Source organism: Carassius auratus, chromosome 34 (assembly GCF_003368295.1).
Source record: "Carassius auratus strain Wakin chromosome 34, ASM336829v1, whole genome shotgun sequence".
Classification (NCBI taxonomy): Eukaryota; Metazoa; Chordata; class Actinopteri; order Cypriniformes; family Cyprinidae; genus Carassius; species Carassius auratus.
Genome location: NC_039276.1, coordinates 21,212,369 through 21,236,893, shown reverse-complemented (window position 1 = coordinate 21,236,893; position 24,525 = coordinate 21,212,369). Strand labels below are relative to the sequence as shown.

Here is a 24,525-nt window from a genome sequence, read left to right as displayed (position 1 = left end):
TTCGAGCACATCTGTGACCGCTCTGTTATTCCTCCTTCCTCGAAATGTAAAAAATCGAGCCAACTGGACCGTAACGAGGGAAGTTTAGGGAAAGGGAAAAGTGTTCCGTGAGTACCACAACCAAAAATACACCTCCTCGCCATCTCTCCTTTCACGCGCTGTCAATGCTCGCAAACACACAGGCAGCCTGTCTACTGTCAGTTGGAGGGGCGTGGTTACGGGTTAAGCAGACACCCAATTCCTCAAGCCTACATCATCAGTGAAGGTCCTCCAATGCAGAGGGGAGGGGCATTTTCAGATTTTGATTAAAGATTATGAAGCCAAAAATTTTTTTTTTGTGTGGATTGACTCGCATGGATGAATTGTTCAGCACAAAATGATCAATTTAGGCGAACAAAGTAAATATAGTCAATTTTGATTCCATGTGCACTTTAACTGTAAAAATGCGATTCTGCCGACATCCAGCAGAAACTCACGACTGTATGAGCACTTAAAGATATGTAGACCTGAAGACAACGTACAAAAACGCTGTGACTCACAAGACAAAAACACGAAAACACCGTTCTCTAGGGACAGAGAGAAGCCGCTGCATGTGGACGCGCTGCCACTGAGCAAGTTAAAGGGTCAAACAAGTCCTCTGCACAATCTAACCTGTGTTGCAGCCTGGAATTAAGCAGCACCATGCTGATTTTGTCTGGCCAGAGGACTAAGCCTGTTTTCTCCCAAGGTTTTTTTCTCCATTTCTGTCACCGATGGAAATTTGGTGCCACTGTCACCTTTTGCTTGCTTAGTTCGAGACTCTTGACTGATTGCACAGACACTATTGGAAGAGAGCTGAGCTGGATGATGATATCACTGAATCATCAATGAACTGACTTGAACTAACTATTGTCTTCTTGCATCATTGACAAGCTATTTTCCTGTTTGACACTGTAAAGCTGCTTTGACACAATCAGTATTGACTTGACTTGACTAGTTAATATGCAGTGGTTCTCAATTGATAGGTTTGCTGATAGGCTCATGAACAGCAACTAAATACAATCAAAACTGTAAACGATAAAAGTCAACTAAACATATAATCTGAACAGATTTTAAAAACAGAGCATCATGCACAAAAATAATTCGAATCACACACTTTTCAAAACAACAACTTGAAACATACAACTTCATGACTATATTTCTAAATACACTTAAGCATGCATTTATAAGGCACACTTTTTAATAATATCAATTGAAAACTTTCACTCTAAAGTACATTTTAATAATAATAATATTTTTTTATTTATTTAGAGCCTTTCACCCAAGGTCACTTTACAAGACAGGTTTAAGAAAAAGCAATAGATAAACATCAATACCAGAAGACAGATCACATACCAAGATTTGAGAATAATATACAGAGACCACTTACAAAGTTAGATTAGAGATACAGGAGAATGGAGATTGATATTCACAACAGGGTACGAATTACAGACTGAGAACTGAAGAGTAATACTCAGAAAATGAATACATTTTTAAAAGGTTTTTGAAGGAGAGAAGGGAAGATGCTTGATGGATGTTTTGGGGAAGAGCAATCCACAATCTAGGAGACAAAACACTGTAAACCCTCACTCCCAGAGTCACCAGACAAAACTTAAGGGTGACTACAATCCCTCACTAGAAGTTTATTGCGAGTGGGCAGGAGCATATGGCAGAAGTGAGTCAGTTAAATCTACAGGACCAAGGTTATGGGGAGCTTTATAAGTGAGATTAAGTATCTTGTAGTTTAAACGCAACGTTACCGGAAGTCAATGAAGGTGATAGAGGATTGGGGTAATGTGATCACTCTTTCTTGTGTGGGTAATCAAGAGAGCTGCCAAATTTTGAACATATTGTAGTCGTTTGATATTATTAGCTGACAGTCCATAAAGAAGTGAATTACAGTAATCTAATTGAGATGTGACGAAGGCGTGTATAACAGTTTCAGCATCCTGCTGACAGAGAAGATCAACAAGTTTTAAGGGTTGTGTTACAACATACAATCAGTTGTTTTAGCTGACCAGAAAAGGTTTCCGTTGAGCTTGGTCATTGTCCATACATGCTCTTGCATAGCTGTTTTTGAGTGATGGCTCATTTAGTTCTACCTTTCCATTCATGTGGCATTCAAAGCTGACAGATTGTTTAACTGGTGCAGCTGATGGTGTTTGGTCCATCGCAAATCTCTGTCTTGTTAGTGCAGAGAGTGTTTGCACAGTTTGTTGCAACTCGCATTTCCTGATTATTGAACCAGTAATGCCCATTTAGACATGGAGGTTGTTTGCACCCTTTTCTTAATTTCTTCTTTATCACTAATTTAATTTGAAGCTGCCAGAAACATTGAACTTAATGTTCCCACAGTTGGGTTTTAAGATATTTTATTTTCAAAAGTAGTAGACAATTGTGAAAGGAAACTGAGGCTTATTATGGCAATTGTCTGTTTGAAAACAAGGGCTTACTATGGGAATGTTTCTTTTTTATTTGATTTTTGCTGTTTTGTTTGATTCGTTCAGGGGTGCATTTCCCAGAAGCATTGTTATCTAACTATGGTCACAAGTTCCACTGAACTCTTTTTTTTTTAAATGGAACTTGCGACCAGTGTTGATTTTGGAAAACGCACCCCAGGTTGTTCCACTGTCTATGGTCCGAGACACTGGAATATACTCCAGCATCCCTGTGACCCTTCATAAGTTGTTGGTCATGGATGCTTGATAATGCTTCTGGCACAGGAATTACACATCACATTACTTATCACATCAAATGTAAAATTTGGTTTTGTAAAAGTGAATGTATATCATTTGACGTAATGTTCAGTTCAGAACTCTAGAAGGTATAGCAACTTTCTGCAGGATTGGTGGAACTGTGATATACCGTGCTCTCACACATTACCCTTCAACTTTCAGGTACTAAACCAAAATCTTTTTTTTTTTTTTTTGTCAATTTTATTGTGAAGAGGAAAACCCCTTGAGATGTAACATCTCGTTTTCGAGGGGACCTCAAAAAAACAAAAAACAAAAAACAAAACATACTTCACATACATACATAGCCTACATACTAACAAAACAAAGACAGAAGCTCTCCATCACATCAAAACCACCCATTTCATCTCCAATTCAACCTGCAAAACAGTTGCAACTGGTGTCCAAATGATTAAGAAGAGACATATTAAACTGGTAGAAGGAGGAAATTGATCTAAAAGACCTAGGTAAAGCATTCCAATCAGAAGGGGCTTTAAATTAAAATGCTCTCCTCCCACTTTCCTTGGATATCTTTGGTACAGAAAAGAAAAGATGGTCCGTGTCTCTTAGGCTATAAGATGTTTGGTATGGAATCAAATATTGTTTCAAATAAGATGGATAGTTTGAAAAAATGCATTTGTAAACAAACTGCAACCAGTGAAACTGCCGTCTAGAATTTAGTGAAAGAAGATTCAATGACTGATACATTTGGCAGTGATGTGTTCTAAATGGACACCTCAAAACAAATCTGCAGATACTATTATAAATCACATTCAAAGGTTTGAGATTGAACTATTTTGCAATAGTTAATTTTGTGTAGCTCTGAAATCTCATTGTCATTTGTGCTTCCACATGCCAATGATCAGTTTGTTAGTTTTTTTCTAAATTACGACTGATTGCAACATGCTTTTAAAGATATAACTCATGAGAAATTAGACTGATTTGTGAGGGATTAGACAGAGGGTTCTTATTGGTTACTTCATTAAAGAGAAGAAAAAAGCAAGTCGCCCATTTAAACCTGTAAAAAGTATTTACTGCAGTTCTTTGTGTTAGCTGGATATGTTTCTGTTTCCTGGACTGAAATTAGTGGATGTTGGACAATGTTTCTATGTCATAAGGAGTATTTGATGTGTTTACAATATGCCCTCTTTATAACTAAATATAAAATGTAAAATATTCCATGTTCCATGGCATGTTCCTGCGCCCAGTACACAGTTGCATAACAGTTGGTTGGTTAATTAACATGACTACCACAACTATCACTTTGAAAGAGCTTGAAGAGTACAGCAGTTGAGAACATGGTGAAGATGGACCAGTCGACCATATCTAGATTTCAGCATAATGTGAGTGTTGCACAAAAGAAGCCAGTGCTCAAAAACAACCATGTGAAAGCATGTCTGGAGTCTGCCAATAAGCACAATGGTGAAAAATTTTAACAGAGAGAGGAAGAGTGAGAGAGAGAAGGAAAGCCCGTCAAAGATCCAGCTGTATTTACCTATCCTGTGAGGTTGCATGCCTTGCATGCATGCTGCTCTCTGTCATATCTGAACCCTTTAATTAATTAACTTTAATTAAAGTTATAAAGCATCCTTTTGGCAGATCCAGATGAAAGAATAATTAATGCATGATGACTGATTTAGTTTGCATTTATTCTGGAGCATTCGATGTGAGTTTTGGTTAATATAAAAGTAGTCTTCAGAACTCTGATGCTAGACACTCATAGTGGTAGTAGATAGATTAGGTTGGATTCCCTAATGAATCGAGTGTAACATCCTCTGTGTAAATCTGGAGTGAGACAGGCTCATTTGTTCAGCCTGAGAGGTGGTCGCCCCATGTGTTACAATCTGCAGACCTCTTAAAGAGAAAACGGCTGTGTTTTCACTCGCTGTTGCCCTATATTTGAGTTTGCTTGTGTTTGAAAGTATCAGATATGTACATTTGTAATGGTATCGCCTGTCGACTGGATTTAGGATACCACATTATTTTTATTTTTATTTTATATATATATATATATATATATATATATATATATATTTTTTTTTTTTTACCTTTTATGGGTAGATGCACTTTTATGAACTCCATTTAAGGTATAAAATATTGACATGTATACCCCTTGGTCTGTGGTCAACTAGATTGTTTCCTTGGATAATGAGGTGAAGTTTATGTTTAAACTTTAAAACTGTTTTGTGCTAAGTAACAATATATTAATTAAGGGCTTAATACTAATAATTTCTAAATATGTTATAACCTGTACTTATTGATATCGTTAGAGTACGTATAACATCTCTATACCACTAGCATCACCAAATGGAATTGCAAAATGTTTTTAAATGGGTTTCTCCAAACACCTCTCTGTCTACCATTAATTAATGGATCAATGAATCACTTATAATTGTGTCTTCACATTAAGGTGCCAGGAGAAAGCATAGAAACATGCATTGACAAAAAAAAAAAAAAAAACACTTATGATCCTTATACAGTAAGTGCATTATAAAAAGTACATCACTCTACAGAGACCAGATCAAAAGCATGGACATATGCCGTTCTAAATACTGTGTGCGAACATTTAGAATTTGTCATATGAAATTCATGAAAATCCTGAAACTCATTGGAGGGATCACAATACATGTAAAAATAAATAAATAAATAAATAAATAAAAATAAATAAACATGACTATGTGAACTACAATCAGTTTATGAATTTTAAAAACATTCACTGCATTGCATTCTCCTGCCTGTTCAAAAATCATCAAGCACCTTTTTTGATTTTTTACATTAAATATTTTTGCATCAGCCACAATTTTAACAACTTGGTGAGGTGAACTTGACATGAAACTCAAATCTCTTCTGTTGTTCTTGTATTTGCAGAATGATGGGTGACGTTCAGTTTGTTACAGGATCTCATGTCTCCAAGATGACTCTGACTCTGGGACGAGGTTCTCCTAGCACAGAGCCTCCTGTTTTTACCCTCCCGCCACGTAATACCCGCGTCTACCAAGGGGGTACCGCGCGCCTTGAAGGGAAGGTGAGAGAGATTCTTCATAGCCCTAATGGTCAGCCAGAAATGTATTCTCAGCAGTGCAATAAAGCAGACACGGTGTCTGCCAATGAATTTCATTCAAGACTCCCAACAATAATCTATTTTAGACTAGCTCTATTGCAATACCTAGAGAGTTTTAAAAAATGTGACCCTTCTTTTGAAATGTCAAGCCTTCCTCCTTCCCCCTTCATCCTCAACCTCAGCTGATAGCAGAGAAATATCAAATCTTATGCAAGCTTAGATGATGAGTTTTTCTTTTGAAAATTTTTATTAGGCAAACATCTGTGTTTCATTATGCTAAGCGAGTGTGTTGAGGACAGGAAGATGTGCATTTGGACACTTCCTTGTGGTCACAGACTGACACAGCAGGCAAATAGAGGAGAGCTCTGTGTGTGCTGTCTGAGGCCAGGGGGAAGGAGACAGTCTGAGGGAGTAACCTTCAGAATTCGAGCACTATTCGCGGTACAGACAGGTATATATCTCAAATCAAGCAGAGAGAGGACTTCACACTTGATTCTAGACCCAGGACAAACAGAATACTGGGTTCAGTTGCTTCACACTTCACACTACTCGTACTTTACCAGCAGGGTAATCCAAGTTATTGAGTTACTGAGTAATGTGAGATATTCACAAGATGACGTTTCACACTGTACATTCCTAAAGCCTAGGTTAACATTCCTCATTTGTATATTTAGGGTGTAAGTGTCATTGACTGCACACATGCAGCACACAGTCCATTTACATAAAGGCTCTAGCAATTTTAATTAAATATTGCAGATTGTACTATAAGTTTTCTCTCTTTTTTGTTGTTCTTGTTTTTATTGAAAGGAAAGCCTGCAGAACATAATTCTGCTCAGATATTTGTAATCTTTTTACTCCTAAGCAAAGAAACTAAACATAACTTTGCTGTGAATATATCAGGGCCTTAAAAGTAAGAAAATAATTTTCTTTTATTATTATTTTTTTTTTACTCTAATTGATGCCGTTTTCATCACCATTTGACAATGTTTTACATTGAAGGAGGCCCTTAATCTTACAAAGAGACCATCATCTGTTATTGAAGCATTTTACAACCTTCAATTATTTTCACCTGTTGAATTCAGATGCATTTTGGTGTTATTGTTCACAATATAATTATTGAGTTTTGTTTAGGCTACTTCCAAAAGGCAGTTTGTGGTGGGTATACACCACTCACAATTTCTTCAGAAAATATACAAATCGAGTTGTCTTTGTAGTACTGTAATTCATTGGCATGCAGATTAATGGACATTTCATTTCAGATCACACAGCCCTGTTTCAAAATGTTTTCTATTGTAGTGCTTCCATATGACATGAGGGTTTTCTGCAAGTTTAGCTCAGAATTGTCAGAAGTGTAAAGTGTTCTAGCAGGCACAGGTACAGCTGCTGGATGGGGTGAATTTGTTATGGCTGTCAGTGGAAAGTCTGACAGGATCTCCTCTATATTCATGTATTAGCACTTTGGCAGAATTCACATCCATTATCACACAGACGGTCTCTGTTTTAGCTCTTAGCTAACATTCCTAGGCTGAGAACATCACATCATGAAAACAACACAAAGAATTTAGCTCTATTTTTAACATGGACTTTCATGCACTGCACTTTCTTAATTTGGTTTCAGCTTTTGACTGGCTTAAACTTTTCATTTATTCCTGCAGCAGCTTAAAGCTTTCATATCTTGTCATTCATATGGTCTAATTTTTTTAATCAATATTCATTAGAATTTAATAATGAATATAGTAATAATTATAATTATAACCTATATATCTGTATCCCTCATCTACACTCTCACCACCATTCTTTAATAGGAAATGTTGATTATACATGTTGTGGATGTTTGGAACAAGTCTTTTTTTTTTTTTTTACAATAAATGCACTTTTTTTTGGACTGGGGGAATGCTAAGAGTTCTGATTGTTTCTTTTATTTCAAAAGATGATGGGCATATTTTTCATTTGAAAAGACTGAATGTGAGACTGAAGTTGTGAGTCCTGTTCTAGGCGTTCTGTGAGACAGCAGAAAGAGCACAAACAGGGATTAAAATACCTTTGTCTTGTGACTCCTGGTTTCCTGTTGTACTCCTGTTTTCTTCAGGCCACTGCGAGGTGAAGTCAAGCATCAAAACTTATACTGAGGCATGAGGTTTCACGGGGTTTGGGTAAAATCGTTCAGTTAAAGGGATAGAAACACAAAAGGAAAATTCTGAAAACTCTGATGTTGTTCCAACCCATAATACTTTGCTTAATCTTTGAATTACAAATTTAGATAGTTTTAATAAAACTTAAAAGGTTTCTGTTCCTACACTGAAAGTCCAGATAACCAAATCTTACAAGATCCAAAAAGTTAAAAAACGAGTTCATACGGATCGACGGTTTGGGAAGAGATACTTTATATGTTTAAAACATTTATTATTAGGCTTTTATTTATTATCTAAACAATGATCAATAAACATAAATGATCTGTTCATCTAATGCAGTCATATTCATTTTTTTGTAACTCTTTGGTTACCTAAACTAGGAGTGACAGATAGAGCTGGGTATCGATTACCGAACAATCAATTCGGAATTGAGAATTGATTTCAAAGGTGAGAACTTATTCTAATTCATTCCACTTTAATAGCCTTTTTCAGTTCAGTTGAGCTAATTTGCCTCTCTGTGACTTGCTAATAGCGATGATAAGTATGATCCTCTTCAAAATCGTCTCTTTCAAGTGATTTGAACCTAAAACACACAATACCAACATTGATGCCTAAATGTGACATTGATTTTTTCTAGATGCATAAAGTATGGAAAAACAGTAGACTAATTTTATAAACTTCACAAATTAGCTTAAATGTTCCAACTGGGTTGTTCGGTTGTCCAGAGTGAAAGGTTTTAAATTATAATCTGGACTACATAAAAAGATAATTGATGCTAATAATTAATGGATATTAATTTATGAGGAAGTTATGAGGTAAGACTTCATGTCATTTAGTTACAGTTAGATTAGGTGAACATGTTCCTACAGTCTTTACAAAAAAATAATAGAAAAATAATTGAAAACAAACAGTGAACCAGAACATTAACAGCCTAGGGACAGAAACCTCTCAAGTTTCTTAAAAAGAAATCTTAATTTGTGTTTTGAAAAAAAAATAATAATAATAATAAAACAAAAAAAGCCTTTTAGGTCTGAATCGACATGAGGGTAAGTGAAAGTTTTTGGGTCAACTTTCCATTTAAAGTGTATATTTTAAATTATTTGTGTAAAAGCAATGATCCGTGTTTGATAATAAGGTTTGAATAATCTATATACACTCTGAATTACAAAAAAAAAAAAAAAAACTTGGTTCTCAAGAAGTAGGCCTATTTACTTGATACACTGTATAATAAAGTAGATTTTAGCAGACACACGTGCACATGCATATACTCCCATTGGATAGATTTATTGTTGAGTGTGAAAGTTCAGGGGCACCGTGTGCAGAGACCTTTTTCTGGTTCTCAAGAGACAAGAGTGATCTGACACAAGTTGCACTGTGATCTATAACACAGTGACCTAGTCTCCCAGAGTCAGGAATTTAGACTGCCATTTATATGTCCAAGAACCGCCCTATTAAATAGGAAATGAGTGTCTGACTGACAGGTCAAGTGATCTACCAAAGTATGCATTTTTTTTTTTTTTTTTTACAATAGACTTAAAGGCGGGTTAATATAAAAATGATGCATCAGCAGCACATAAACCGACTGTGGGCAACATGTGGCCATGTTGTCCTAGATTGCTGACCACACACACGCACACAGAGGGACAAAGGACAAAACCATCAGAAACTACATTATTAGTATTATAGTGTAGAGCAAGAAATGCCCTAAAACTCTTCATATGACCTAAGCAAGATCCAGTTCAGCAGCAATCTAAGCACAATCCACAATAAAACTGTCAGACATCTCTCTCACAGGGACAGAGAAGCAAATATTTAATTTTGTATGGCTCAAAAGAGCTACAGTGGCATCAGTATATCATGCTTTAGACGTTAGGCCTTATTTTAGTTTTGGAAAACTGGAAGTGTCCGTGGTTATTCCATCTATATTGTATTGAAGAAACATCTGAAGACCAAAAAGTATGTGACGATGATTCAGAGGAGCTGGGGTTAAGATCCATCCGTGGTTTAACAGTAGCATTGTACAAACAGTGTGGGCCGTAATATCCAGAGTAACAACAGCAACATTGGCAGAACAGTAACCGTGGTCATAACAGGCTGGAAATCTGGACAGGCAGCAAAAAGACAGAACAAATAATCCAAACAAACCAGGCAGTAGTTAAAAGGGCGGGCAGCAATAATAACAATAGTCCAAACAGAGACAAGACCAAGCAAGACAGTAGAAAACTAGATTATGGCAATACAAGACTTCGCACTGAGCCTAGCGTATGTAGTGCTTAAGTTTTTTGTGAAATGCAGAACAGGTCTGAGTGCAATCAGTCCAGGTATGTGGTAGGATCTGGGAAATGTAGTCCAGGATCTAATACTCAGGGGATGGGGACCTCCAATGGCCTCTGAGTAGGGTGACCATAAGTGCCGTTCATATGGGACACTCGCCAGCCAGCATTTTAATATTGCCTAAAATATCCAGGTTTTGTGTTTTCTACACTGCAAGTAGAACATTGTGAGACATTCATGAGAGATATAGAGAGCAAAACAGATAGCTCCTTATGCTTTCAGATTCTTTGGTGTTTTCTTTTTTTTTTTTTTTGATCAGTGCACAGATGCTTCAAGTCAAATGAATAAACAAACATGTTTGCATATTTTCATCGCTTTGTCGTTCTCTGTAGATCTCACCTTCTCATGGACAGTCCTACGATTGGTTGATTATGTACAATACTTGCATGTTACTGTTCAAACTGTTTTGGATATTTTAGGTAATATTAAAATCCTGGCCAGGACATGTCCCATATGAATGGCACATATGGCAACCCTACCGCTGAGGGAATTTTATATACCTATGTAATATACATGGCACAATATCAGTCATTATCCTGTAAGCATTTGGAATGGTGTCTATTATAAAGAAACAGGTTTTGTTTTGTTGATTTTGTAACTTTTGTTGCTAAGGTGCCGACCCAAGTCAGAAGAGTACACTCCCACATATATGTGTATTTAGATATGGCTCGGCTCTCTCCTTATAATATTGAATTTGCTAGATTTTTATAATCCAGCATGCATTATCATAGATGTAATTACTTAAAACAGCTCACATCTGCTCAAAATCTTCCATGATTTGAGAATCATTCACGTCTTTATTGTAAACGCATGATGAGAGGTACTTGCTAAATTTTGGTTTGTCACTATAGTAATTATGATCTCTCTCTCTCTCTCTCTCTCTCTCTCTCTCTCTCACTCTGTGAGAAGCAGTAAGACACTGAATTTCTGAAAACTGGGATTGAACAGGAGCTTATTAGAAACAGATGTGGTAGACTCTTACTTCCACATACTTACTGCTTTTCCTCTTTTTTCCTTTCTCTCACTCTCTTATTAATCTTTTTCTGTCCAATTCTATTACAGCCGTCCAAAATAGCTAATACATAAGTTCATAAGTTTTTTCTAATTTATCAGTACAAAATATTATATATATATATATATATATATATATATATATATATATATATATATATATATATATATATATATATATATATATATATGTGTGTGTGTGTGTGTTTGTGTGTATGTGTTTCTCTAATACACATTGGCCACAATTAATGGCACCCTTTTAGGTTTAACAGGTCTAAATGTTCTCATATAATGCCTGATGAGGTTAGAGAACACCTGACAAGAGATCAGAGACCATTCCTTCATCCAGAATCACTCCAGACCCTTCAGATTCCCAGCTTCTCCTCTTCAGTTCACTCCTCTCATGTTCTGTAGGGTTCAGGTCAGAGGACTGGAATGGCTATAGCAGAAGCTTGGTTTTGAGTTTAGTGACCCATTTCGGTGTTGTTTTTGAGGTTTGTGTTTGGATTATTGTACAGTTGGAAGATCCAAATATGGCCCATTATAAGACTTCTAACAGAGTCAGTCACTTACTGATTTTTTTTTATCTGTTGGTGTTTGATAGAATCCATGATGCCATGCTAAACAAGTAGTCCAAGACCTCCAGTATAAATATAGGCCCACAACATCAAAAATACAGCAGTATATTTCATTGTACACATGGGGTACTTTTTTTTTCTCTGTGTTCACCAAACCCATCTTGAGTGTTTGCAGCTAAAAAGCTCATTTTTAGTTTCATCTGATCATAGAAGTCAGTCCCATTTGAAGTTCCAGTCATGGCTTATAACTGAATATGCTTTAGTTTGTTTTTGAATGAGCTAGGAGAATTTTTCTTGTAACCCTCCCAAACAACATATGGTGATGTAGGTTCTGTTTGACAATTCTTTTTAAAGGTTTTCTGAACCAGAGACTGAACCCTTTTTCTGCAATTCTCCAGCTGTGATCCTTGGAGAGTCTTCAGCTACTCAAACTCTCCTTCTCACCACACATTAGGACGATATAGACACATGACCTCTTCTAGGCAGATTCATAACATTTTCTGTTGATTGGTAATTCTTAATTATTGCCCTGATGGTGGAAATGGGAATTTTCACTGCTTTAGCTTTTTTAAAGCCACTTCACCGATTTGTGAAGCTCAGTTATCTTTGCTGCACATCAGAAATATATTCTTTGGTTTTACTCATTTTGATGGATGATTAAGGGAATTTGGGCTTTGTTTTCCCTCCTCTTTATATTTGTGTGAAACAGGAAGCCAGAGCCGGATGATGTCATGTTTATAATCATGCTAGAGTGCTCAAAATTGTGAATATGAATGGGAATATACTTCAGAGATATTTTACTCATAATAATTTCTAGGGGTGCCAATAATTGTGTCAAACGAGTATTTGAGAAAAACATTAATTCCATAATGATATTTCCCCTCCGTTTTAAACTTCCTATTATCCAATGAAAGAATAAATGTTTTAGATTTTTTTTTTAAATAAAACATCAAAAGGATTAACAATGCAGATGAATTTTCAAAGCCTTTACCAAGGGTGCCAATATTATTGGCCATGACTATATATATATATATATATATATATATATATATATATATATATATATATATATATATATATATATATATATATATATATATATATATATATATCAACTATTAAGTATAAATAACATTGATATATAAAATAAATAAATAAATATATATATATATATATATATATATATATATATATATATATATATATATATATATATATATATATATATATATATATATATATATATATATATATATATATTGTTTCTGTTGCAATATCTGAAGTAATTTGGCTACCTAGACACACTTTTAAAGTGATACTACACCCTAAAATGAACATTTTGTCATTAATCACTTACCCCCATGTTGTTCCAAACCTGTAAAAGCTCCGTTCATCTTCAGAACACAATTTAAGATATTGTGGATGAAAACCTGGAGGCTTGAGACTGTCCCATTGACTGCCAAATAAATAACAGTGTCAAGGTCCATAAAAGGTATGAAAAGTCATCATCAGAAAACTCCATCTGCCATCAGACGTGCAATTTGTGTTATATGAAGCAACGGGAACACTTTTTGTTAGCAAAGAAAACAAAAATAACTTTATTCAATAATTCCTTTGTCAGTGGTCTCCTCTGTGTCACTACATATCACCGTGCTGCCTATGCTCTTCTGTGAGAGCATACGCAGCATGGTGATATGGAGTCTGTATAAAATATGTACTCATATCATTAGGCTACTTCAAGAAATGTATGCAAAGCATTTTCATGGGCTGCAGTCCGGGTTACCTTTTAAATAGTATTGAAGGAGTTCACATTTATGCTGCTCCAACTCACCCATTTCAAAAAATGAATTTCTAGTTTAAGGGGAAAAAAAATATTCAAGCATAAACCTTTAGTTCAAAAGTTAGCCATCCAGGTGTTAATCGTACAATTTCTCTGGTTAAGTGATAGTTTCTGGTGGAAATGTATGACTTTTGACATACAAAGTATTGTTTTGGCTTGTTCCGTCTGTGCTAGTTGTAAGACCTTCAATCAAACCCACGCTGGGATTTCTTCAAGCGCTCTCTGTTTCTTAGTTCAAACACACCTTTGTAAAAGGTGCATATGATACTTAATATATCAATTAATAAGACTAAGTTTGATACTTGAACGTCTTGCCTGTTTGAATAGAGTCCAGATGCACTTTGGGGCTCCAGTAGGTTGGCTGAAGTTAGGTGATGAGAAAGAACCAGTTTGAATGGGAGGATCTTGAGGTACTGAGGTCTTGAAATCTTGAATCTTGAGATCTTGAAAGACTAGTCTGAAAACCTGGCACAAGCTTAGGTTGGGTTCTTGAGGACTCTTAGCTCTGCATCTTGCCCTGTAGTTTCTGCATCTGAAAAACATTTTCTATAAAGGGTGACAATGTTACACCCTCAGGACTTGAGTGAGCCAATGAGAAATGGTAGCTTTGGAGTGAAATTTTTAGGACCCTTTGTTCTCAGGCATATGTCTTGCCTATGGTCTTTGTTTTGATGTTGATGAAGAAACTTTTAAAGATTCTGGTAACACCAACACCTTCTATAGGTATCAACATATCATATAAATGAACATTTAGACCATTAAAAATGCACTCGAAACTTACCAAACATGGCACACCTGTGACCTCTGTTAACAAGGGTACCTCTGTACAAGGGTACCTTTGTCTGTTTCAAAGTGAATTTAGATTGAAAACTCTACACTCCTTCAAGTTGTAAAACAATCTTATCTAAATGTGTGTCTTTGTTACCATGGTAACCATAGGCCTGGTTCTCTCCACCACATGTTTTGCATGTTGGGGAGGGGTATTGTCCACTATGTGTTGCATATAACAAATACGTATGTGTCTGATCCACCTAATTCATTACATGTGTTAAATTTTGTCACCGCCCTACCACCTTCTCAGGGCAACATGGTCATTTGACCATGGTGGACTGGTTCTGTAAGGTAGCTTATTTTATTCCCCTGCCCAAATTAGATCAATCAATCAATCAATCACCTTTATTTATATAGTGCTTTAAACAAAATATATTGCGTCAAAGCAACTGAACAACATTAATTAGGAAAACAGTGTCTCAATAATCCAAAATGATAGTTAAGGCAGTTCATCATTGAATTCAGTGATGTCATCTCTGGTCAGTTAAATAGTGTCTGTGCATTTATTTGCAATCAAGTCAATGATATCGCTGTAGATGAAGTGACCCCAACTAAGCAAGCCAGAGGCGACAGCGGCAAGGAACCGAAACTCCATCGGTGACAGAATGGAGAAAAAAACCTTGGGAGAAACCAGGCTCTGTTGGGGGACCAGTTCTCCTCTGACCAGACGAAACCAGAAGTTTAATTCCAGGCTGCAGGAAATAGTAGATAGTAGTTACTGTCATTGGTCACGTCTTTCACATTGATGGCCTACTGACAGACGTGGTCTCTGATAGGAGACCCAAGTTTGTTTCCATTTATTCTTTCGATTGCTGGGGGTGAGTGTCAGTTCTTCTGCACTTTATCATCAGAGCAATGGCCAAATGGAACGAGCTAACCAAGACTTGAAGTGGGTGTTGCGGTGTTTATTGTACCAGAATCCATCCTCCTGGATTACGCAACTCTCATGGTTTCAGTATGCACATAACTTGTTACCAGTGTCATCCATGGGCTTCTCTCCATTTGAGTTTAGTTAAGGTTACCAGACCTTGTCTGAAGTCTGGAATGCTCATGCCTTCATCCAGAGGTGTTGTTGCGTACGACCAGGCCGATTGCAATCGATCAAAGCCTCCTGTCTATGTTGTTGGTCAAAAAGTGTGGTTCTCTTCTAAGAACATTCCTCTCTGTTCTGTATGTAATAAATTAGATCCCAAATTTAACGGCCCTTTCACTGTCACTACAACACCCCCCACCCCCCCACCCCACCCCACCGTCTCATTGATGAAAAAACGTTTTATTTGTTCAAATGTATTCTGGACTTGAGACTGAGGGGATGTGGATTCCAGCACCTGGTGGACTGGGAAGGTTGTGGTCTGGAGGAGGGAATTTGAGGTTCCTGCAAAGGACATATTGGATCACTCCCTTATTTATGTTCACAATTGACAATAGGCACTCCTAGGAGGAGGGGTACGGTCGCGGTTTTTAAGTTCACTGGCTATTCTGTCTGTCTGGTGTGCGTGTCTGCTGCTGGTGAGCTGATTGGCACCAGCTGTGGCTCGTCAGCTCCCCTATATCGTCTCTCTGTGTCTGCTCTGTCTTTGTCAGATTGTTTTAGTTCTCATGTCCTGTTTTCTTCTGCAGTCTTTTGCTGTTTCTGTGTTCCTGGATTAACTTTGCTCTCTCAGTTCTGGATTATCCCTTGTATTTATTTGGGAGGTTGATCTATACATTGCAGTCCCTACGCTATGGAGAACCACACTTCTGCCATCTGCACCCATGACATCTGACTCCTTGCTGTGTGTTTCACCTTTTTTCCCCAATGAACTTTAACCACATTCACGATTTATCATTTCTTGTGACACATACATTCAGTATGCTGTGTTCAAACATACAGTATAATTGATGATGTATTTATATAAAAACCAATCTGTTCTGCTAGAAATGTTTTACGTGAATATTAAACAGGGTATTTTTAAGAAATATTTTGGCATTTTACGAAGATCTATACAGATTAACATAAAATATATCTAACTGTATACAGATTGTGTTGATGAGAATATGCTGGAGTGTAAAAGAGAGGAGCATGTGTTAATGATATCAGTGTGTTTGAGTGCTCTGGGAGCCTCTGGATTGATTGTGCTGCAGTATTTCAGGTGCGTGACCTCGCCAGGTTTTAACAGCGAAGGTGAAGCCAGGAAAAAGTGATAACAGGAAAGAGGGAGAGGGAAACATAAGGTTGAGTTCTCTGTCAAACAACAACCTGATGTTTTGGCTCACTACCCAGTGGAATGTGAGCGGTGCGTATCAGTTTACTGTATAAACTTTCATCACCTGAGGGGTGTTCAGAGCGACCGTGTGCCACCCAGCTCTGAGAGGTGTTTACAATGTATGAAAGAGAGCACTACATATTAAAATTCATCTCAGTTTTGCTTTTCTTTCCTCACAATCGTTTTAAATTAAACCGTTTAATGTATTTGTTTTCATTTTTAGTTGCGTGTACCTTAAAGCCTCATCAGTCATGCATAGTACTCTTTAACCCCACCAAACTAGAAATGAGTGGTCAGAGATGACTCCCATAAAACATGGGTTATGAGAAAAAAGCTTGAATACTTGTAGAATCAAATTACATGATTGCTTTATCAAAAGCTTTTTTTATTGTAGTTTTGCTTTAACTCTATTGGTTAGGTCAAGTGTAGGATTTATAGTGGTACACACAACAAAGCATTGCCTTTTAGCACCACTTACCGGACATTTCCTTTCGTAAATACCATGATACGTACAACAACCAAAGTAATACAACTTTTTCAGATTCACCTTCATGTGGGCAATTCATGAAGCTTGCAAAATGTCCAACAAGCAATGTAATCATTTTGCAGAAATGTCACCATAGGGACGTCTTTCCAATGAGGGTGCCTAAAACTATTATTTGGCTGCCTTGAAAGCAATGTTTCAGTAAATGCAACTCTAGTTGCTACTCATAATAGTCAGATTGCACTTCATTCATAAAGTCTGTGAGTGGATTGTTTAGAGTGTGTGGCATGTGTACATTACTAAATGGATAGCTCAGAATAAACTAAATTGAGCATTTAGTGACTCTTTTATAATATGTGGTGGGTAGCTATGTAAGAATGTGCTATGTAAAATTTGGGCTGTATTTCAGTAACAGCAGGTCATTAGTGAATATTTCTCTGAGGCCCCATAATGAGAGCCAGGTGGAACATCCCCAATACTGACTCCAGATCAGCCCAGAGAAGTTCCGAACTGTGCATGGAGCATCCACATCTCAGACTGCAGAATTCATCAACATTGTTTTGGTTGAGCAGTTGTCATCATGTTTAGATTACAAACAAGAAGTGACTGTCATTGGAAAAAAAATATATATATCCCATAAAAAGCATGCTAGTAAAAACATCCAAAAACAAACATAAAAAAAAAAAAAAAAAAACTTCCCAACTGGATGTTTTCTGCATTGTCTCTTGGTTCACCTTGGAGCATGTCTGAGCTGTCTGATGTTCAATTCTGGGCAGCAGTTTAAAGGGCTCCTTAAAAGATTAAGTTTTGTTTGCTAGAGATCTTGTAGCATAAAAAAAAACTATATTGATGTATTAGAACAAGCTGGTATGTGGTCTTGTATTAATCTGTTGCTGTTGTGTTTGCGTGTACACATAGATTGCCCCTGAAAAGTATTTGAACACTTACGTCACAACGTATTACTATCAATGCACTAGCCTCTGTACATATTCTTGTATATACTAAGGGTGCATTTAAAGCTGAAGTAGGTAACTTTTGTAAAAATGTATTTGTGAAACCTGTCATTATGTCCGGACAGTAGAATATGAGATAGATAATCCGTGGAAAAATCAAGCTCTTCTGGCTCCTCTCAGTGGTCCTATTGCCATTTGCAGAAATTTATCCGCTCCCGGTAAGAAACAACCAATCAGAGCTGTGGTCCATAACTTTTTTTTGTGTTCAAGATTTACAAAATGTATATAATAAGCGAGTACACCATGAATCCATTTTCCAAACCATGTTTTTAGCTTGTCCTGAATCACTAGGGTACACCTATAATAAGTGTTTATATTCGGACTATTTTAGATTGCTTCGGGGGTACTGCAGCGGAGTAACCCAGTACCTTTGTGATTCTTCATAGACATAAACAGTGAGAAGTAGTTCCGGCTACGATGTCCTTCCGCAAGACGCAAGCAGTTCTGTTTATTAACCGCTAGAGCGTCAAAAGTTACCAACTGCAGCTTTAATAGTGTTTGCTGAGGTTTGCTTATAGCTATAATACAGTATGAGCATAACTGCTCTACTTAAGGTTAATTATTTCAACACACCCCTAACCGTAATTAATCAACTTCAGCATGTAACTCTTCCTGCACTGTTCTACAGGCATAAATTAACTACAACAACTCCACCACCTGCATGACATCGTTAACGACCACTATGGATCAAATGAAGGATGTGCAACAGAGTTAATATGGAATCTGGAAATAGTTGTAATTAATTCCTTCATTGTGCAACATATTGTGTTGCATAAGCATTGATTTACACTGTTGCTTTTACCCTGGAAACTCACTAGCAACCACATACTGTAGTAGCGCCTACCCAACCACCCAGGGTTATGTTTCCTTTATTACCAATACACTCCAACAGTTCTGTGTTTGCAAACAGCGTGACAAATTTTATATTTGAAGTACAGTATAGTCTCTAATTAGTATGACGTCTTATTAAATAGAACAGGCAAAGCAAATTTAGAAAGCTAACATATTTATCTTTCGTTCCATATATATGCAAATTTATTTAACATCTTTTAACTTTCACATTTGAGTGCATATGAGTCCCTGGGGAATTCCAATGAATGACTTAAGAGGGATCTCACAATGAAATCATAAATCATATCATAATATCATGCATCAGCTCATACATGGAAATAAACCAACATAACACAGAATAGAAATAGCAAAGTAGTCTTCAGATTTTATGTTCATCTCAGACTGATTAATTCAAAAATATTACTCCACCACCAGTTTAACATCATTGGAGACAGGCTCTATTGTTGAACCATAGCTAGTTAATTTCTCCAACGATGCAACATACTTGGTACTTAAGCAGTGTGTAAGCAGCGGAAACACACTCCAGAACAATTGACTGTGAGTTTAGTTTGTGCAAATGCCACTCACATTTTTTCATAAAAATCACAATGAGAATTCGGTTCATAGGTGAATACACTATGAATGCAACAGTATCCTCTTTGTGTCTGGCCTAACTGAAGACTTGTGCCCTACTTGTGATGTCAGTATGAATAGTGTGTGAGAAAACAAACAAAAATCCCTGTTTTTCTTCCCCTCAGCATCGGATGTGAGTCCTGCTGGATTTTTGAGGTAGAGCTCCTGACCACAAGTCTCAAAGTAAAGACTTCAAACTGAGAGAGTGTACACAAAACAAAGCAGCAGCCGGCATAGAGGAAATACCAGAACTGCTCTTATTTAATAGAGATTTCAGAGCAAATATCGCTATATTTGGGCAAATCTGCACTAAACTGGACCTGTCACCGAGAGGCCAGTCTTGACGTGCTCCTAGAAACACTTGCTGTATGGTAAAGTTTTTCTTTTAAAGTTTTTTTAGCATTGGAATTTTTGGAGGGGCATCTGGAATCAATCTGTTGTCTGAGCCATCAAACCGTATAAATGTGTATATTCGATCTGAAATCCATTGCAGCTTGCAGTAGTTAGCAGTTTCCTCTGAATTTTGTTTTTGCCTGTGAAGTCGATGTGCGGCACTGCTGGTTTACAGACAGAGAGGAAGATTGTGTTTCATGATTTTACTCTGGTCTTCTTCCAGTGCACAATGTTAAACAATTTCACTGAGATGTGTGGAAATGAAACAAGCCAACATTGGTCAAAGAGAGGATGAATGGAGGGAGATTATCCATACGGTGTCCTTATTAGACATGGTCAGCACACAGATATGTAATGGTTGATAGAACCAAGAGAAAACAAGCAGAAAGAGATCAATAAAGTGAACACGAGAGAGTCTGAGCTCTGGAGCACTTCACAAGAAGCACAGTTGTACCGCTCCCATAATGACTCAGGCATTTGTGTTCCTTCTATTATAGACGGATCAGGTGCTCTTTTCATCATGCTGATCTATAACGGACACACATTTCAATGATGTAAAAGACAAAGACTTCTCAGGATGAATGAAAACAATGCATGATAAGTGGTGGTGCATGCTAAGGCAAGTTCAGCGCTAATTTTGCTAAGCAGGTTAAGAAAGTTTTCAGTGTTCAAAAACTGTAATATAGTAATAGTATAGCACTGTACCATGCCCATAAATTTTTTTATTACTGGTTGCTCTTTATCTTTACAGTACTGACATGAACTTATTGTGTACTTATCTAAGAAAGTACTGAGTAATATAAGATAACTACATGGGCTACAGTTAAGTTTAGGGGTAGGTTCTGGGTTAGTACCTAGTTATTACCGAATTATTCTAATCACTACAATATGTACATATTATGTATACACAGACCAAGGCTGTAAAATAAAGTGCTACAGTATTACCCAATTCTGAAGTGCCCAATTTTGCTTTCAGAGGGCCAGTGTGCTGTAAATTTTAGCTTAAGACCTGATTCAACATATTAAATATCTTTTGGATTACAGCAAACATCCAGGCCCATCTGAATGCTGAAAAATGAAGGCAACAAGGCACATACGTAACTAATGATGGGAACACTTCTTGTCTACAGAGACACCTTCATCTGATCACATTTCAAAGGCAGCATAGATGTCGCCTTTCCTTCACTGTTGATAATATCCCACTATCCTGGGCATTTGAGGCTGTGGGTAGCGCTAAGAAATAAAACGGATCTGAAAGTTGCACTCGGTCGACATTTTGTGTGTACTGTATGCTTTTGAATAACTTTTGACTTCATATTGAGCAAGACATTAGAACTTAATAATAATAATTTTATAATCATTTAGTTGTCACCAACAGTTTCCCCATTTAGTATTAGAACATTATACTGTCTCAGAAGTCTGTCTGAGTTTAGGGAGGCATCTTCAGATGCAAACACTGTCTGTCATTGCCTGATACGGCAGCAAGGCAACAAGTCAGCTGCCTAAGCTTTCAGATCCAGCCTTGGATTACAACAAGCCTCCATGATGTTTTTGTGGCAGACTGGAGCTTAAACTCTGACTTTGAGTCTAAGACTTTGGCTCTCCAGGAGCTAGATTCGGCACTGATTACCACAGTACAATATCCAACAGTCCACTGTAGTAATCCTACCATGGTTAATTATTGCACTTATTATAATCATGAAAGCTTTATGACAGAAAGAGAAGTGCTGCGAGTAGGTATGATTTTTTTGTAGTTGTTGTTGTTGTTTTTTTGTTGTTTTTGTTCATCACTCATTAGACACACACCGAAAGTTCCCAGGAAATAAGTACAGGGAAATCTCTGCTGTTTGGTCTATAAGTAGGGCAATGCTGATAATCAGTTACTGAGTAACTAATAATGAAGGTTGTTCCTGTCTCTGTTCACTGGGTTTTAAGCATGTCCAGAATGCTGTTCATATTTGTCTCACTGAACTTTTTAATTATGGAACTGTCTCGGCTTGCTTTACACACCCAGTAGCTTCCTTTGGTCAGACAGAGGAATGTTCACTCGTTTGCTTGGACGGTCATGTTGACTAATTACTGCTGATCTATTTACTGAGTTAATGTGGTTGTATGCTGACACAGCACAGAAAGACATACTGTAGTTACCTTAATGCATGTTTCTACAAATCTGATATTTCTGGGGAGTTTTTATCTCTTAAAGGATTAGTCCACTTCCAGAGTAAAACAAATCTTATTCACCCCCATGTCAAGTCAAGTCAAGTCAAGTCACCTTTATTTATATAGTGCTTTTAACAATACAGATTGTGTCAAAACAACTGAACAGCATTACATAGGAAAATATTGTGTCAATAATGCACAAAGTCAGTTCATTATTGAATTCAATGATGTCATCATCCAGCTCAGCTCAGTTTAACTAATATCTGTGCAATCAAGTCGACAATATCGCTGGGATTTAAGTGACCCCAACTTAGCAAGCCAGAGGCGCCAGTGGCAAGGAACCAAAACTCCAGACTTATATTAGTGTAGATGCCATTCTTCTAATGATGTAGCGAATACAACAGGTGTTTTTGGAAGTGTTCCCGGTTCCAGTTTTCCTAATTAATGCAGCCTAAAAATCCATTAATGGTTTTGAATATTAAAAATGTGTTACTGTGTTATATGTAAGCAATCTTAAAGAGATGGGTCTTTAATCTAAATTTAAATGGACAGAGTGTGTCTGCCTCCCGAACAATGTTAGGTAGGTTATTCCAGAGTTTGGGTGCTAAATAGGAAAAGGATCTGCCGCCCGCAGTAGATTTTGATATTCTAGGTATTATCAAATTGCCATAGTTTTGAGAACACAGCGGACATGGAGGATTATAGTGCAATAAGAGCTTGTCCAAATACTGAGGTGCTAAATCATTCAGGGCTTTATAAGTAATAAGCAATATTTTAAAATCTATACATTGTTTAATAGGGGCCTGTGCAGTGTTGACAGGACCGGGCTAATATGGTCATGCTTCCAGGTTCGAGTAAGAAGCTGCTGCATTTTGGGCCAGCTGGAATTTGTTTATTAATTTTAACAACACCCAATAAAGCATTACAATAATCTAACCTTGAGGTCATGAACAGATGAATTAATGTTTTATTTTTTATTTTTTTGCATTTGACATTGTGTGCATAGGTCGTAATTTAGATATTTTAATATGTAAACATGCAGTATTACAAATGCTAGAAATGTGGCTAATGTCATGCAAGATGTTCATGTCTTTCTGTCTTCAGTCACAAATAAATTAAGGTTTCTGAGGAAAACATTAAAGGATTATTCTCCATGTAATGCACTTAAATGGGGATCAACGGTTTGAAGGTCCAAATTGCAGCTTCAGTGCAGCTTTAAAGGGCTCGACATGATCCCAACCGAGGAATAACCGTCTTATCTAATAAAAAAATCTGTAATTTTCTAAAATAAATAAATAAAATTTTATATTCTTTTTAACCACAAATGCACATATTTTTATTCAGAAAATACTCTTTATATATTTTTTATTCCTGAATAAAGATTTCCTGATAATTTACTCAGCCCCAAATCATGTTCATGTCTTACTTTCTGTGTGATCTCTGTCAGGTACGTGGTTTTCCAGAGCCCCAGGTTTGCTGGTTTAGGAATGGGAAGCTACTGATAGCAGGAGATCATTATTCCATGGAACAGAGTGCTCGTGGGACCTTTAGTCTGGCGGTCCAGGATGTCCAGGATGAGGATGGAGGACGTTACACATGTGAGGCTGTCAATGATGCTGGGAGCTGCCAGGTAACCGTGGAGATCATTGTGGAAGGTAAAGCATCACCATGATGGGCTTGAGGGTTATCTTGAATGAGTGTTCTAGAAAGATCTGAGTCATTAGTCAGTGTTAGGGTTATAAAATAATCAGCCTGTCCTCCAACCAATATGATCGTAAAGGTCGTTTTTCCAAATCCCTGAAATACGACCCATCAGAGCGTATACTAGAATTGAGCTCCTATCGACAACAGGACGTTTTCATATTAATGTTTTAAACTCTTTTATTTGTGCTATAATTTGGGTCTCATGTAGCTTAGTTGGTAGAGTATTATGTTATACGACTATATGTAATCACGCGATCATGGTTTTGATCCCAAAGAACGCACATACTCATAAAATGTATATGCTGTATAAATCTTAATTTTGCATGATTTATGTGAGGGGTAGGTTTAAGGGGTGGGGTTAGGTGTGATCGGTGTAAAAACTCCACACATTCCATTAAAATAAACGTGCATTTTAATTGGTATTTACATTATACGTCATTTCATGACGACAGACGCAACACGATACTGTCATTATTTTTACACTGACTAGAAAGCACTTAACATTAAAACTTAAATATAGGTTG

At 36.9% G+C, this 24,525-nt stretch overlaps 1 protein-coding gene across 2 annotated transcripts in view; it reads left to right on the top strand.

The window, feature by feature from the left end:
- mylka (myosin, light chain kinase a) overlaps positions 1-24,525 on the top strand; it is a 70,826-nt gene that overhangs the window by 9,896 nt on the left and 36,405 nt on the right. For both annotated transcript variants that reach the window (XM_026218610.1, XM_026218611.1), the window contains exons 2-3: positions 5,619-5,775; positions 23,745-23,952. In XM_026218610.1, the coding sequence (XP_026074395.1) occupies positions 5,620-5,775; positions 23,745-23,952 (364 nt within the window). In that variant the 5' untranslated portion in view covers position 5,619. The remainder of the gene's footprint in view (positions 1-5,618; positions 5,776-23,744; positions 23,953-24,525) is intronic.